Below are 16,530 nucleotides of genomic sequence, written 5' to 3'. Positions count from 1 at the left end.
AGGGAGGATTCCCCACCACACCACACACGGTGTTCTCAGTAGTCCGCATCTTACAGTCCGGGTGCACAGCACCCTGTGGGCCTGCGAGGGAAGGAGGAAAGGGAGGATGATTCCTGGTTCCTGAGACCCATATTCTTCCAGGTCCAGATCTTCCGGGTCTCAGGGGTACCTGGCCCCACTGGGCTTCTGGACAACTTGTTGATAGATCAAGTCTCCTGTATTATGTTATCGTAAATCCTTGGGTCGCTGCTTACTGCGGGAGAGAAAGGCAGAGAACGTTTTAGGGGACTGGCAGAGAGACAGGTATCCAAGAGCACAGAAAAAAAAAAATCACAGCTGTTATTTACACCTTAAAACGTGGTCACTATATTTATCACTCCTTCCTAGTTCCAATTTGTTTTGATTACCCTTCATCCCCCCTCCCAACACATTAGAAGTCGTTCCCATTCCTACATCTCTAAGCTCTTTTAAACCACTGTCTTCTTTCTGCTCCGTGGATATCTGGACATTTCATAGAAATATAATCTTATTTGGTTGGCTTTGGGGTCTGTTTCTTTCCCTTGGTATATGATAATTTTTATTTACTGTTTTCTTTTTCTTGAGACAAGGTCTCACTGTGGCCTGGAAATTGGCTGGCTTGGTGCTGGTTATGTAGATCAGGATGGTCTCAAACTTACAGCGATCCACCTGCTGCTACTTTCTGAGTGCTGGGATTAAAGGGGAGAGGGGTCACATGTCATGGATGCTTATGTACACCAGAGGACAACTTGGGGAAGTTTGTTCTCACCTTCCACCATATGGGTCCCCTGGATGACGCAGGCCACCAGGCTTGGTGACAAGTACTTTTCCCACTGGACCACCACCGCAAGGGCTCTTACTTTCTCAGTTTGAGCCAGGGTCACTTTGTAGTCCAGGCTGGCCTTGATGTTGATACATAGCCAAAGGTGACCTGAACTCCTGATCCTATGCCTCTGCCTCCCGACTGCTAGGACCAAAAGCGTGTACCGCCACACCCAGTTTTATCTGGTGCCAGGATCAAACCCAGGGGCATGCACTCTACCAAGCACCTTACATCCCCCCACTCCCTTTGCCTCTCCTGATATCTCCTCCCATCTCACAGTTCCCCCGAACCACTTCCCCTGAATGCTGGGCTCCCACATCCCGTCACCTGTCAGGTATCTTCCCAAGCTATCTCAGAATCTCCTCCCTGAGCCCTCCATTTGCTGTCTTGCCCCCCACTGCTGCCTGGGGCTTTTGCATTCTGCAAGTCTCCGAAGCGCTAAACATCCCTGCCACCCTCAACATCGGGGATGGTTAATATTGTCAACTTGATGTGATCGAGAACCACCCAGGAGACAAACTTCTGGGCACATCTGTAAGGAGCTAATGGAGGTGGGAAGACTCACTCTCAATATAGGTGGGGTGCCAGACTGAATAAAAATGAGAAAATGGGACTGAGGAGATGGCTCAGTGGGTAAATTGTCTGTCATGAAAACATGAGGACATGGCTTTGGGACCCTAGAACCCATGGAAAACCAAGGGATGGTGGCACATTCCTGTAACCCCAGCACACATGGGTGGGCAAAGGTGGATGTCCAGAGTTCACTGGCCAGCCATTCTAGACCAAAATGACAAGCTCTAAATGTAGCAAGAGACTGTTTCAAAAAATAAAAGGGAAAGTCTTCACAGAGGAAGACACCCAAAGCTGACTTCTGTCTTCCATTCGTGCATGCAAAAGGCCAGCACTCTCATACCATCACCCCCACACATACACACACAAAGAAGGAACTTCCCCCACCGTGATGGCATCGTACCCTCACACTGTGCCCCAGAAGGAACCAGCTCTTCTTTTCTCTGGTATTTTGTCACAATATGGAGAAAAGTAACCAATACATAGCTCCTTATGCGTCATATGCCTGATTGATGAGGCAGCCCTGTTACCTTACCCTTCAAAGTGTCTGTGGACTCCAAGGCTTCTCAACACCCTCTTGTCCAAGCTACCATCATCTCCTGGGTGGCCTCCAACATACACATACTCCCCGGTTCCCACCTTCATCCCCTCTACATTCTGGAGCCCAGCAGAGAGCCCTTTCCACATAAATCAGTTCCAACTATTCTGGCCTCAACCCTCCAGCTTGCTCAGAGTCAAAGCCACCATCCTTAAACTTGTCTGCAGCTTCTGTGTGATTGGCTCCCTCTCGCACTCCCCACATCCCCAACACCCAATGGCTCCCCTGACAACATTCCAGAGTTAGGACTCTGCGTAGGGCACACTTGGTAAAGGTACAGTGAGCATGCAAGCTTCTGCCTCAGGGACTTGGTTCCTTCCACCGATGGTTCTCAACATGTGGGTTGTGATATCAGATATTTACATTACGATTCATAACAATAGCAAAATTACAGTTATGAAATAATTTGATGGGTGGAGGTCACCACAACGTGAGGAACTGTGTTAAAGGGTCCCACTATTAGGAAGGTTGAGAACCACTGCTCTACAGGAAGTCCCCTCCCCCTGGATGCTCTAGGGGCTTCCATCTTCCCCCACAGGTCTCTTTTTTGTTTTGTTTTGAGACTAGGTCTCATGTAGCCCAGACTAGTCTCCAACTCACTATGTATAGCCAAGGCTGGTCTTGGACTCCCACACCATCTGCCTTCATGTTGTGTTCAGTGTCGGGCAGTTCAAGCTCAAGACTCTGTGCATGCTACATAAGTTCCCTGCCATCTGAGCTACATCTCCAACCACCTTTCATGACTTTACACAAATGACTCCAGCTGTGAGGCTGAGGCCACCTTAGGCCGCTGTGCTGTGGTGGGGTCTGTCCCCTGCATTGCAAATTTTTAGCAACATGCCTTATCTCTACCACTAGGTGCCAAGTGGCACAATCTACTTCGGCCACCCTTATTGTTGGGTGTTGTGTCTCCATTGCTTAGAGCAATGCCCGCCACACAGTCAACACTTCATATCTACTCTATGTCTAGTGACATTTGTCATGGGTTGGCTCACTTAGCATACACATGGTCTGATTTCAATCCCGAGAACCTGCTCCCCCCTTTCCCACCTCTCTCTCCTCCCTCCTCCTGTCTCTCTCTCTCTGTGTCTCTGTCTCTGTCTCTGTCTCTCTCTGTCTCTCTGTCTCTCTCTCTCTCTGTCTCTCTCTCTCTCTCTCTCTCTCTCTCTCTCTCTCTCTCTCTCTCTCTCTCTCGTGTGTGTGCGCGCGCGCATATGTATATTAGCGTTGACAGTGGATGCCACTGCGAATCCCAAATACCTGAGCGTGATGGGCGCCGGCTTTCTTCACTGGCATCTCATCTTTCGTGGCCGTTTTCCTCTTATCCTCCATTTCCAGGGTGATGGGAAGGAGAACTTCTGAGGCTGGCCCTGCGACAGCCAGAGGCTGCTGCTGGGTTTTCGCCTGCTTGACCTGCCTGAGTCCTTGATGTTTCACTCCGGGCTTTGGGGGCACCCTGACTGAGGACTCTGTCCTGGAGATGGGAGCTGTGAGGGTTGTGGGTGGCTGGGACGTGTCCTTCAAACCTGAGATGGGCACGGCGACGGGAGGCTGAAAAGCGACGTGCACCTTTGAGCTAATGTTAACAGTCTTTGGCAGCTCAGCCGTGGGTTCCTTGGATATCTTCAGCGAGCCCTTGGGTGGATTCTTCTCCATCTGGCGCGGTTTGTTCTCTCTCATCTTAGTATAGGAGCTGGATTGTTCCCTGACCACTACCTGTGTCCTCTCTGGCAAGGTCATCTGGCTGGTGTTAAAGGGCAAATTGGCCAACACAGACATGGCAGACGCCCTGGAAGTCATAGAGAACCAGGAGGGCAGAGAGACGGTAGTTGGCTTCAGGTGCTGCTGTTTGGAGTTGGCCATGATCATCATCTTGGCAAGGGCGAGCCCCTCCACAGAGAAAGGCCTGCTGTCCTCTAGGCAGGGGCCCTCAACAGCTACCTCCTTGGTCAAGACCCATTTCTTCTGACTCTCTATCTCCAAGGACTTCAGATCGGGCAAGTTCACAGTTGTCTTCTCCGTCTTTTGGACCCTCTCCTCTGACTTGCCCCTGCCCTTCAAGGCCTCCAGAGTGATCTCCTGGGTTTTGCTAATCAAGACCTCCTTGGATTGCTTCTTGGTGGTGGTCCTGGGCAGCTGCGGGGACGTGGTCTTCATCTCTACCGCTTTCTTCTTCTGCTCTCCCCCCAACACCCCAGGTGCCTGTTTCCCTTCAGACTTTCTCTCAAGCATATCTCCTGCCTGTACCATGCTAGGATCCACAGGGGCCTTTGCCTCTGAGTCGGGAGCTTTCTGAGACCGGGCCGTTGGAGCCTGAGACTGAGTATTTAGGACTAGAGTGTCCTTCTTTGGGGGCACAGCCTTCTGGGAACCCGCAGGTGCTTGTGGACGCTTCAAAACTGGGGTTAAAGTTTTCTGGGGTTGGGTAACTAGAACCGGGGCCTTCCGGGGGGGCCCAGGGACGGATGAGGTCTTCTGGGAACCAGAAGGTGGGGTCTTATAGAAGGGACTAGATTTGGCTGAAGACTTCCGGGTTGACCGTGGTGCAGCCGGGGCCTTCTGAGCTGAAGCCGGCTCGGCTGGTACCTTATTAGACTTGTCCCAAATGAACGGTGTTTTCCCTGATGTGATAGGGGAGGACATATATTTCATTGAGCCGATGGGCTTGGGCTTGGCTTTGTCACTGGACTTGGTTAAGGAAGAGCCCGGTGGGAAGATGTAGAAGGCAGGAGGGTAAGAAGACATGCGCAAGGGAGAAGACAGAGAGGTGGACTCAGTGTCTATAAGCTTGTCGAGGTCTTGAGTCCACAGGAAGGTGTCCATGTGACCACGGGAGTCCCCGAAGGCTAAATCACAGGCGTTGTGAGAGACACGCTGTGTAGGAGTCTCAATCAGACGGCCCCGGCCTATGGTTCCCTCAGAATCAGATCCGTAGGTCTGTAGATGGATGGGGTGGGGGGTGTTCAGGAGCAGGGGAGACACAAAGCGTGGGAATCTCGTTTTCCAGCCTTCCTTCTTCCAACCAGGAGTCCACATTCCAACCCTCTTCCCTTGGACCCTGGAGTCCAGGACCCAGCCCTCCTCCCTTGGACCCTGGAGTCTAGCCCCTAGTGAATAGCTGGCCTTTGAAGTGGAGTGGTCCTGGTTCATCGTGCCGGAGATGATGCTGAAGATGGTCCGGATGGTGATGCTGGCCTTCTCTGTAGGGCAGAAAGAAGTCTAAGTCCTCTGGGAAAGGAGTCAAATTCACAAGCAGGTTCATGCAGGGGACAGAGCATGGCTATTGGTCATACCAGAAACATGGATTAGAGTTTTGGATCCAGCAGGGCAGGCACCTGGGTAGGCCCTACAGAAATAACGTGGTAGAACATTAGTGATATCTGAGCCAGGGTCCTAAACACAACCAGCCAAAACAATGCTCATTGCCTACTTCTTTTCTGTGACTTTCATCTGATCCTTAGGAGGTTGTAGTTGTGACCAGAGGAGAGGCAGAGAGTCACCCACAGCCTGAGACCTGAACCGGTGCTTGGCCATCTGTCCATGGGCAGAGAGGAGACAATCAGAGGAGGGGCAGCCCCTGGGCCGCACAGTCATGCACACACACACACACACACACACACACACACACACACACACACACACATGGTGATATATTGTGTACTCCAATAAAGCTTGCCAGAGGATCAGAGGACAGAGCCAGCCTCTAGATTAGACATAGAGGTCAGGTAGTGATAACACACACCCTTAATCCTATCATTCAGGAGGCAGAGATCCATCTGGATCTCCATGAGTTCAAGGCCACACTGGAAACAGAGCCAAGCAGTGGTGGCACACACCTTTAATCCCAGGAAGTGACGGCAGGGCAGAGAAAGGTACATGAGGTGTGAGGAAACAGGAACTAAGGCGGTTCAGCAGAGACCCATTTGAATAACACACACACACACACACACACACACACAGAGAGACAGAGAGAGAGAGAGAGAGAGAGAGAGAGAGAGAGAAAGAGAGAGAGAGAGAGAAGCCCTGGCTGCCTCACCTTGTTCTTCCTTTGTTTTTGAGAAGAGAACATTTTGCAAGGAAAGGTGCGCTCAGCAACTTCAGCTATGGAGAGAGGCAGAGAGAGGAGGGTCAAGGACCTCAGGGGGCACCGACACGGAGCAGACTCTAAGGACAAGGTGAGCTCAGCCAGGGGGTGCACAAGAACCTTCCAAGGTGTTTGAGCTCCAACCGTGCTTTGAGGGAGGGTCCCTGACATGCAGAGGAAGACGGCCCAGCCTTTCACAGGGATGGCTCACCTGTAAGTCTGCTTCCAGACTGGTCCTGTGGACAGAGGGGACAGTTTGCAGAGGTCTTTTACTGGTCCCCCCCCCTTCTTATTTTCATTCTCTTTTAGTTTCAGATTTGCTTATTGGTTCTTTTTATGTGTATGTATGAGTGCCCACATGTATGTATGTGTACCACGTCATGTTAATGTGGGCTCGCCCTCCACTGCCTCACCTTAAGCTGGAGTTAGAAGTGGCTGCAACCCACGCTTTGTGGGTCTTCAGCACCCAAAAGTCCTCTGCCTCTTAACCACTGAACCACCTGTCCAGGCCCTTAAGATTGGTATTGCACGCACTTTTTATTTTGGGGAGGTGCCCTTGCCATGGCACCTCCCTGGAGGTCAAGGGACAGCTTTTAGGCGCTGGCTCTCTCCTTCCGCCGTGTGGGACAGGGGGTCCAACTCAGGTGGACAGACTTGGAGGCAAGCGCTCTTACCCACTGAGCCCTCCTCTCACGGGCTCGTGTAGCATTTGTAGGTGAATTCTGGAGGCGGGACACAATTTACGTTCTCGAACTTGCAAGGTAAGCCCTTTGTGGACTCAAACTACCTCTCCAGCTCCTCCTCTTGTTTCTACTTTCGTGTTGATCCAGGGTCTCACTTTGTAGCCTATGATGGCCTGAAACTCTCTATATAGCCCAGGCTGGTCTCAAATTCATCGCAATCCTCCCCCACCCCCGGCTTTGGCCTCCCAAGTCTTAGGAATCACAAGCATGAGCCACCAAACCTTTTTTTTTTTATTATTTTTAAAGAATTGGAAATTCTTTTACATTACAGGGGTGGTGGTGGCGCACGCCTTTAATCCCAGCACTCCAGAGGCAGAGGCAGGCGGATCTCTGTGAGTTTGAGGCCAGCCTGGTCTACAGAGCGAGATCCAGGACAGCCAGGGCTACACAGAGAAACCCTGTCTCAAAAAACCAAAAGGAAGAAGAATGAAGAAATAAATCACTCCCGAAAATGGAAAGTAGAGGCAAGGGCAGGCCAAGAGACACACCAAGTAAAGACACTTGCTGCTGAGCCTCATGACCTGAGTTTGATCCCCAGGATCCTCCACATGGTAGGCAAGAGCCAACACCCAAGTGTGCACTCATGCTCACACACATACACAAAAAAAGAGTAGGAACAGGCTAGTGAGCTGAGGGTGTAAACCTCAGATGTGCTTTGTTGTGGTTGCTTTGTTTTGGTCTTGGTTTTTCGAGACAGGGTTTCTCTGTGCAGCCTTGGCTGTCCTGGAACTCACTCTGTAGCCCAGGCTGCCCTTGAACTCACAGAGATCCACCTGGATCTGCCTCCCGAGTGCTGGGCTTAAAGGCGTGCACCATCCCTGCCTGGCTATAGCTTCAAATTTGTAATGAGCCTCCTACCTTCATCTCCCAACTGTGGAGAGTACAGGTATGTGTCACTGTGCCTGGGCGCTTGGACACTTCTTTTGGTGTGTGTGTGTGTGTGTGTGTGCGTGTGTGTGTGTGTGTGTGTGTGTGTGTGTGTGCGCGCGCGCGCGCGTGCGTGCAGGTGTGTGCATGTGGAGGCCCGAGGACATCCTCATGTGTCATTCTCACTGGCTGGAATCTACCAAGTAGGTCAAGCAAGGCCAGGGATCCATCTGTCTTTGCCTCTGCAGCACTGGGATGACAAGCATGTACTGCTACACCCAGCCTTTTTATGTGGGTTCTGAGGGCGTTGAACTCAGGTCCTCATACTCCCAAGGCAATCTCTTTATCAACTGAGCTATTTCTCCTGCCCCGTGGCTTCTGTCTGTTACCTACCCAGCCAGCAACTTCATCCCTAGCTTTCCTTCCTTGGTCTCATGAGGTCAGACCCTCCTTTCAGACCCAGCATTCTAGGAACCCAGCTCTTTTTCCTGGGCCCCCTAGGCTTTGGGCTGTGGGTCCTCCGTTCTCTGTGGAATCAGGACAGTAGTCTCGAAGCCTGCCTTATTGAATCCCCACCTGAAGGCGCCAGGTGGAGGCTGGCACTCCATCTTGGGTCGTGTGCAGGGTGGGCATGCTCATGGTCCTGGGTGCCCAAGATATGGTAGGCTCATGAAGCAGGTTGATGAGGCGAAGCCAGCGATCAAACAAGAAGCCCAGCTCATGGTCAGGGGCATCCAATTCCAGGTAGTAGTAGCGGCCGGTGATTAGCCGCAGCTTCAGGCGCCAGGTGGGCAGATCGTGGACATAGAGGTGGGCAAGGTCTAGAGGGATCATCCTGCGGGAGGTGGGAGACCTCCCAGGTAGCTAATGCCCCAGGTAAGATGAAGCGGAGCGAGCTGGGGTCAGAGCTTGAGAAACGAGGAGGAACGTACCTGGTCAGGTTGAGATTGGAGCAATCCCTGTCCTCGGGGGGTCGAGCAAGCAACAGAATGTCGGGCAGCACTAGACCGGGCAAGGACGCCGCTACACCCATAGTCAGCTTGTTGGTTTTGTGGTGCACTAACGCAGGAGCCCCGTGATTGGTCACCTGGGGCAGCCAGGGAGCAGGGCTGGGATCAGTCCTTTCTCCAACATGCCTCCAGCATCCCCTCACCTGAGCGCCTCCTTTTCAAACCCACTTCCTACCTACAGAAGTTCAAATTCCAAATCCCATTCAACCCACTCAGTCCTGGAGGGCAGGGGGAGTCCCTCTCTTCCTGTGTCTCAGCCCTCCTCTCCCATTTCCCCGGGGCACAGGGAGCTGGGGACCTGGACAAAGTTACTCTCGAACATGGGCAGCGGGCGGAGGGGCAGGTACTCGCCCTTCTGGAGGGTCTTCTGTAGGTCCCCAAGGATGGGGACCCACTTCTGGGGTTCCTGGGGAGCCTGAGTACGCCGAATTTTAAACAGTCGTTTCATAGTGGTTGTCAGAACAGCGGGTGGGGGTGAACAGATTCAGGGGTCCAGGACCCAGGTGGAGCCCTGACCCCCACCCCAGCCCACCAGCCTTGGACCCTTGGGCTTCAAAGATGTCAGGAGCTCAGCCGTGACAGAAAGTGGAGTGTCCCCAGGGCTGAGAGACTCTGGTATGGCCATGGCCCTGCAGAGAGGTAGTCAACTCTAGGCCGTGGGAGGAGCCTTTGATAGGGGCTTTGTGACCTCACTAGACACCAAGGGCCTGCTTCCTGGGAACTGTCCAGAGGCCTCATCCTTCTGGAATATGGCCTGGAGTCTTGAGAGCTGGGATAGGTGACTCAGAGCTCCATCAGAACACCCCCTCTCCTGGACCCAAACTTGTGGTGACACAGACCCCACCACCATAGGGGTCTGTGTTAGTACCTATACGGGGCCCATTAACCCAAAGACTTGAGTCACAAGCCAAGCTCTGCTAATGGCCCTCCTCCTGATGCTCAGCAAGATCTAATGCCATGCTAAGCCTCAGTTTCTCAATGGTGTGTGTGTGTGTGTGTGTGTGTGTGTGTGTGTGTGTGTGTGTGTGTATGTGTGACCTTCTCTGAACACTGGATTGTAAAGGGCCATCATAGCTGAGTAGGGTGACTACAAACTGTATTCCCAGACTGTAAGTTTGAGGCCAGCCTAGACTACATAACAATATCCCGGCTCAAAATAAATAAATAAAATAGATAATAAATACATGATGAATAATGAAAGTAAATCCAGGGCTTGGGGATGTAGTTAAGTGGTAAAGAAATTGCCTAGCATGCACAAGGTCCTGAGTTCAATCCCAGCGCCATAATGACGGAAGGCCAACTCCCTGTGTGACCACAACAGCAATAAGCTGGGCACGGTGACATACATCTTCTGTCCCAGCACTCAGGAGGCAGAGGCAAGCAGATCTCTGTGAGGTCCAGGCCAGCCAGAGCCTCATGGCAAAATTCAAAACAAACAAAAAGACCCCTACAGAAATCAACTCCTCTCATTTGAGCCTCAGTTTACCTCTTTTATAAAAACAAGTCACGTTTTGAGGATCTGGGACAATTGTTTTTGAGACAGCGTTTGTCTGTGTAGCTTTGGTGCCTGTCCTGGATCTCGCTCTGTAGACCAGGCTGGCCTCAAACTCACAGAGATTCACCTGCCTCTGCCTCCTGGGTGCTGGGATTAAAGGCTTGTGCCACCACTGCCTGGCTGAGATAATTGTTAAAGTTAAAAAAACAAAAACAAAATTCAGGCTGAGCATAGCCCAGAACATGGGCTCCAGTCACCATGTTTCTTGCTTCCTTCTGAGGCCTTTTTTTCTTGTGGCGTGTGTACGGTGGGGTGAGACAGAGACTGATATTCTGTCATTCTAAAAATAGTGTTTATTGTTGTCTTTAAATGTGTCATGCAAAATACAGTCATGGTAAAAACTCTGGAAAATACAAGCACACGCGCGCACAAACACACACACACACAAGTCACCCCACAGCCCCATCTTACGTTTTCAACCCTGAGACAGTCATTGCCGACGTTTTGGTGTTTCCATTTTGAAAAAAAAAAAAATCCATACTTGGGTATAGAAAGAGTGGCTCTGCCATCTGCCGCTGTCACGTGGCAGGGCCGCTCAACGTCATGAGCAGTCTTTGCCTGGATTCTTTAGACCGGCCGGTTAGTATTCCATCACACGGATGTCTCCCTTTTTGTTCATCCAGCTCCCACCAGTGAACCTAGCAAGAATGTCGCCGGAAGGAACAACCTTGAGAGCTTTGCCGCTCTGTACCACGCAGGTGCCTTTAGTTCTAAGGCGATGTTCTGGAACCGTCTGTTAAATGTCTGTTGAGGAGCTCTGAAGTGCGAGGCACCAGGTCAGACTCAGATCATTTAGGCATCCCTCTGCTATTCACCTCTAAGTAGATATGTATTTAAATCATCCCCTTTTCTGTCTCACAAAAACTTCTCACATTTTGGTATAAAACCCCTTAACATAAAAAGTAATTGTTTAATAAATAATGGAGGGAGCGAGGAAGACACTGTGGATAGATTTCATAGGGACCCGAGAATCCAGGATCTCAGTTCCTTGTTCTTCGAGGTCTCAGATCCACCTGTCCCCACCCACCCCCAATTCCTTAAATAAATAAGTATAAATAAGCCACACAGGTGACCCCACCCCCCACCCAGGTCTCCTGGAGGAAGTGTATCTAGCTGGGTGTCGGGTTGTGTGGGGTGTGGCATGCCCCTGATCATCATGCGCCCCGCCCCCCAGTACCAAAATAAATAAATAAATAAGATGTGGCTTTGAAAGATGATGTCGGTGGTGGCTTTCAGTCCCGCGTCACAGCCGAGTCTTTAACAGCAGCAGACCCCGCACAGCCCAGTCCAAGGTCAGGTGCAGCCCGCCTAAGATGGCATGAGCAGCCCGGACGCTTCCCCAGGCGGAGGCAGGAGGGCCCAAGGGGACTGTGGGTTGGTCTGGGGTTGCCTGGGGCAAAGCCAGGCGAGACGTCTGTTAAAGAGGGAAACAAAATTAGCAAAAGGCAAGGGGGTTCCGTCTAGGATCTCCTCAGGGTCTTGGGTTTCCGAAAACTGAAGCTGGGTTGGACACGGTGGTTCACATCTGTAATCCCAGCACTCCAGAGGTGGAGGTAGAAGGATCAGGAGTTCAAGGCTTCATAGGAAAGGCAATTTGGGCTACAAGAAACCTTGCTCATAGCTAGGGGGTGGTGGTGGTACATGCTTTTAATCCTAGCACTTGGGAGGCAGAAGCAGACAGATCTCTGTGACTTGGAGGCCAGCCTGGTCTATAGAGCGAGTTCCAGGACAGGCTCCAAAGCTACACAGAGAAACCTTGTCTCAAAAAACTGAAAAGAAAAAGAAAGGAAGGAAGGAAGAAAGAAAGAAAGAAAGGAAGGAAGGAAGGAAGGAAGGAAGGAAGAAAAGCAGAACATAATCAATCGAGGAAGAAGACCACTGTTGACTTCTGGCCTTCAGGCTTGCACACACACACACACACACACACACACACACACACACACACCAAGGTTACTGTCCTAAAGGCCAAGGCCAAGTTAGGGGCTAGAGAATGACGTTTGTGATCCTGGTGCTTGGCGGGTCTTCTCAAGGGTGGTCAGGGCTTTTAGAGCTTGGAGTCTAGGGACCACATCTAGAGCCTGGGGCTAGGAGCAAGAATTTGAGATTTGAATTTGAGATTTGAAGGTCTTTGCAGTCAGGGGCCAAAGTTTGAAGTCTTTTGGAGTATTGGGCCTGAGGTTGTAAAATTTGGAGTCTTGATATTTTTCAACCTCATGAGATTGGAAATGAGACACGGGACTGGAGTATTTACTTATTTTTGAGACAAGATCTCATATAGCCCAGACTGGCCCCAACCTTACTATACAGCTGAGGATGACCTTGAACTCTTCACCCTTCCGTTACCACCTCCCAAATACTGGGACTACAGTCAAGGATCTACCATACCTAGATTTGCTATGTAGTCATTGCTAGCCTGGCATTCACTAAGGAGACCAGGCTGGCGTGAAACTTGTAGCAGACGTCTACCTCTACCTCTTGAGGGCCGAGACTACAGGCAACTTCCACCAAGCTCAGCTAGGGTCTGTACTTGAGGTCTGGCTTTATAGAGTGAGTTTCAAGGCCAGATGAGTCAGGATCTTGAATCTTAGGGGCCGGGGCTGGGTCCTTGAGATATGAGGATCTCAGGGCTGGGATCTGGGGTGTTTAGGCATCTTAGGGCCTAGGCCTCTAATTCTCATGGGAAGATTTGGATCCGGAGGACTCAGGGTAGGTTTCTTGGGTCTCAAGTCTTGGGATTCAGGGTCTAGACTTTCAGACAGGTTGTCAGTATTGGTGGGGTGAGTGTGGGTGGGTGGGTGGGTGTCTCATAGTGTTAGGGGCTGGGGTTTAGAGGACACAAGATCATGAACTGATGGCTTGGAGCCTTGGAGGTCAGTTAAGAGGTGCTCTGAAGAATTCTGGGGTCTTGGGACCTCAAGGTCTCATGGTTATAGGATCATGGATATCTCATTTGCAGGGATCAGATCTGGGGGTGCGAGGGCACTGGGTGTTCAAAGTCTGTCTGGGATCCTGAGAATCAAAATCTCAGACCACTGTTTCTTGGGGGTCAAAAGTTTCAGAACGGAGGTAAAGGGTCTTGGAGTCAAAGCATACCAAGAGCTGTAGACGACGGAGTAGTCGCTCCAGCCTGGCTTGCAGGGCACCCAGCTCTGGCTCCAGAGTCTTTAGGGAAGGACCACCTGCCCGGCGCAGCCACTGTACATGCCGGAGGTAGGACATCAAATCTACTCGAAGCCTTGTCAGCACCCCTGGAAGCTGAGGACCAGGGATGGAAATCAGGGGACAGTTAGCACACGTACCCCTCAGCCACCAATCTTTCAGTCCTCCCGACCAGCCAGCTCTCACCTGCAAAGATCCCAACGTCCCAGCGCTCATGGCCAAGGTAGGTAGGGAGTCCAGATTGTGGTCTCCGTCTGCTGGGAATTTGTCTCTCTGGTGAAAAAGAAGCTGTTGAGGGGGACCCCAAGCCCTCCTGGTCTTCGGGTGCCCAAGAGAAGGAAGTGACTGTCATCCTATGCGGCCCCGGCCCTGTCCCTTCAGTCACCTACCATCTGCGCTGCTAGTTGCCGAGTGTCTGCCAGGAGGGATCGGGTCAGGAGGACAGCGCTGTCCAGATCTGCGCGAGGATCTGGAGAGACTCGTGGGGAGCCAGATGGTGGCCCAGGGGCAACGGCTCTATCTGGCCAGAGGCTCAGCACCACCAGGACCAGGTGACAAACACCTGGAAACAGAAGGTTCGAGAAATCAGGCCAAACTCTGGGTCCGAGGGAGTGGGGCTGGGCTCTAGATTCCTGCCTCTGAGGAGGAAGAGCCAGAGTACAGGACCTGCCTGGGTCTGAGGGAAGTAGGCTGGGGTCCAGAATTTGGGTTTTGAAAGAGTAAGACCGAGGTCTGGACTTTACAGTCTGTAGAAGGAGGAATGGAGCCTGGATTCTGGGTATGAGGGAGAAAGGCTGGGGCCCAGAACCCTGAGGAGGTATGGGGTCTGGACTCTAAGGTCTGAAGGAGTAGGGCTGGAGCCTGGACTCCAGGTTCTGAGGGAGGAGAGCTGAGGTTTGGACTCCCGGGTCTGAGGGAGTAGGGCTGGAGCCTGAACGCCTGGATCTGAGGGAGGAGGACCTGGAGGTCTTGAGTCTCAGGGTGGGGCGCCCCGGGGCAGGTCGCAAAGCCCGAGCCCGGGCGGGCTTCCCTCTCCCTCCCTGGCTCTGGCTGCCCCGCCCGTCGGAGCAGACGCGGCCCGGGGCGGGTAGACGGGCCGGGCGTCTCCCGTCCGCCCCCGGACGCCGGAATCTGGGCCCCGGGGCGGGGCATGAGGGGGGAGGCACAGGCCAGAACCTGCCCCCTCCCCTGCCCAGGGAGCCTGAGCCGGCCTGGGAACGGGGGGGGGGGGGGGGGGAAGGAGCCAGAGACTGGAGCTGACACCCGAACACACCGATTCCTCTCCAGGGAGGCGCCCCGGACCCCTTCCCGGATGCCCACGAAGGTGGCAGCGGAAAGCTGGACCGCTGGGTCGGGAAGGACCTGGGCGCACCTGGCCTGAGAGGCGCTCCGGGACGCACGCCGCGGGAGACCCGGCTGGCAGCGTGTGGGGCTCAGGGGCTTGGGACAGCTCCTTTGCCGGCTGCCCATCCCCCAGCTGCTCCGCCCACCTCCGAGACAACCAGCCAATCAGAGCCCCCCGGGCCTCCAAGCTCCTGTATCACACCCCCAGCCCGCCCCCTGGTCCCCTCTGGCTGTGGCCAGTCCTTCGCAGCCCCTCCTCGGCCCGTCTGTTGGTGCATCCGTCCGTCCCCTCGCCGGTGCGCATCCGTCTGGCTCTTTAAGCTCCCTGTCCACACCCCTCTTTCGCCTGCCTCGCCTGCCTGGTCCCCGTCCTCTGGGGCTTGCTGTCATCATCTGGGACTCCCTGCCTCAGTTTCCCTCCCTGAGCCTCGCTGTTGGGAGTTGGTGGTTGTCTCTGTCCCTCGCTTCCCGCTGACTCCCTGGGATACCCGGACCCTTCAGGGTCATCCCCCAGCATCTGCCGCTCTGTCAGTGTCTGGCTGTCCCTTGCTTCTTTCACTCGCGTTTTATCTGTCTCTCTGTCCATCTCTCCTCTCAGACTCCTACTTTTCTGACTCTTCTTTCTCTCTCCGCCGGACTCCCCGTGACTCCTTCTCTTCTGCCCTCTCTCCCTACTATACTTCCCACCCTCCCCACCCCCCCGATCCTTTCCTCCTTCCCCTCCACCCTGTCCCCTCACCCCATGAACTGGAACCAACTTACAGTTCATGTCCCCACAGGCCAGGGGTTCCCCAGGGCAGGGGGCAGGGAGCCGGGGGGGCCTTTAACCCTTCCCTGTCCGCTGCCGGGGGATCCCAGGGGGTCAGCTGGGCCTCGGCCTGGGGAGGGGAGGTATGTGAGTGTGAGCAGCAAGGGCCAGGCAGTGAGGGAGTGTGTACGCCTGGGGGGTTATATAGGGGGCCGGGGCGGGCGGGCGGGGGGCAGGCAGCAGGGGAGGGCGGCCTGACACATCCTGACTCACCCTCCCTCCTGCCTTTTCCATTCAGACGAGCCGGCTGCCTAGCAGGGCTCACACCGCCTTGCTCGGAGGAGGGCACGGAAGGAAAAGTTGGAAAAGTTGAAAAGTGAAGGGGGGGGGGGTGGTCTGAGAGGGGCTGGTGAGGTCATTGGCGTCCCCTCCCTCCACCTCCATGGGCTGGGACACACACACAAGGCTCAAGAGCTCCATGGAGCCTGGGCTGTGGGTGGGGGTCTGGATGGACCAGCACTACCACTTCTGGAGAGATGGGGAGGCAGGCGGAGAGGCCAGTGAGGGGCCTGGGGAGACGGAGGTGAGAGGGGGGATCTAAATGACCAAGAAGGATGAGAACACCGGGACAGAGGTGGAGACTCCGAAACAGAGGACCACAGATGCCCCGAGATGGGGACAGAAGGATAGATAGATGCCCAGTCTCTGACATGCAGAAATAGGGAAACTGAGGAGCTGAGGGGTGTGGCTCATTTGGCGGAGTGATGCCTAGCATGCACAAAGGCCCTGGTTTTTATCCCCAGCACTGGGTGTGATAGTATACACCTGCAAGTGTCTGCACTTGGGAGGTGGAGGCAGGTGGTTCCGGAGTTCAAGGTCATCCTTGGCTACATAGTGAGACTGAAGCCAGCCTGGGCTACTTGAGACCCTATTTTTTTTTAAAAAAGAACCAGAGACCCTGAGGAGAAGAGGGACATGGACCTGGAGAGAAGAAGAAGCAGGCTGCAGAAG

At 53.4% G+C, this 16,530-nt stretch overlaps 2 protein-coding genes across 3 annotated transcripts; both read right to left on the bottom strand.

Moving 5' to 3' along the window:
- Window positions 1-10: 10 nt before the first annotated feature.
- Garin5b (golgi associated RAB2 interactor family member 5B) lies at window positions 11-15,357 on the bottom strand. The gene is made up of 13 exons (XM_052760358.1): window positions 15,260-15,357; window positions 14,647-14,917; window positions 9,012-9,119; window positions 8,636-8,790; window positions 8,280-8,538; window positions 6,305-6,329; window positions 6,046-6,110; window positions 5,440-5,543; window positions 5,303-5,355; window positions 5,143-5,209; window positions 3,587-4,938; window positions 3,270-3,535; window positions 11-249 (listed from the first exon to the last, which is right to left on the bottom strand). Exons 1-13 carry the CDS (start codon window positions 15,355-15,357, stop codon window positions 226-228), a joined length of 2,847 nt encoding a protein of 948 aa, XP_052616318.1. The 3' UTR covers window positions 11-225.
- On the bottom strand, window positions 10,553-14,897 carry Il11 (interleukin 11). 2 transcript variants are annotated; one of them, XM_052762576.1, is made up of 5 exons: window positions 14,800-14,897; window positions 13,817-13,989; window positions 13,614-13,700; window positions 13,362-13,523; window positions 10,553-11,682 (listed from the first exon to the last, which is right to left on the bottom strand). In XM_052762576.1, exons 2-5 carry the CDS (start codon window positions 13,817-13,819, stop codon window positions 11,512-11,514), a joined length of 423 nt encoding a protein of 140 aa, XP_052618536.1. In that variant the 5' UTR covers window positions 13,820-13,989; window positions 14,800-14,897; the 3' UTR covers window positions 10,553-11,511. The 2 variants fall into 2 exon arrangements, with proteins under 2 accessions (XP_052618536.1, XP_052618537.1); XM_052762577.1 differs by lacking the exon at window positions 14,800-14,897 and adding an exon at window positions 14,388-14,498.
- Window positions 15,358-16,530: the final 1,173 nt, after the last annotated feature.

Source organism: Peromyscus californicus, unplaced genomic scaffold (genome assembly GCF_007827085.1).
Source record: "Peromyscus californicus insignis strain IS unplaced genomic scaffold, ASM782708v3 Scaffold_4__1_contigs__length_199733344, whole genome shotgun sequence".
In the NCBI taxonomy this organism is placed as follows: Eukaryota; Metazoa; Chordata; class Mammalia; order Rodentia; family Cricetidae; genus Peromyscus; species Peromyscus californicus.
The sequence above is the reverse complement of the archived record's forward strand: the minus strand, read 5'-3'. Positions and strand labels throughout refer to the sequence as shown.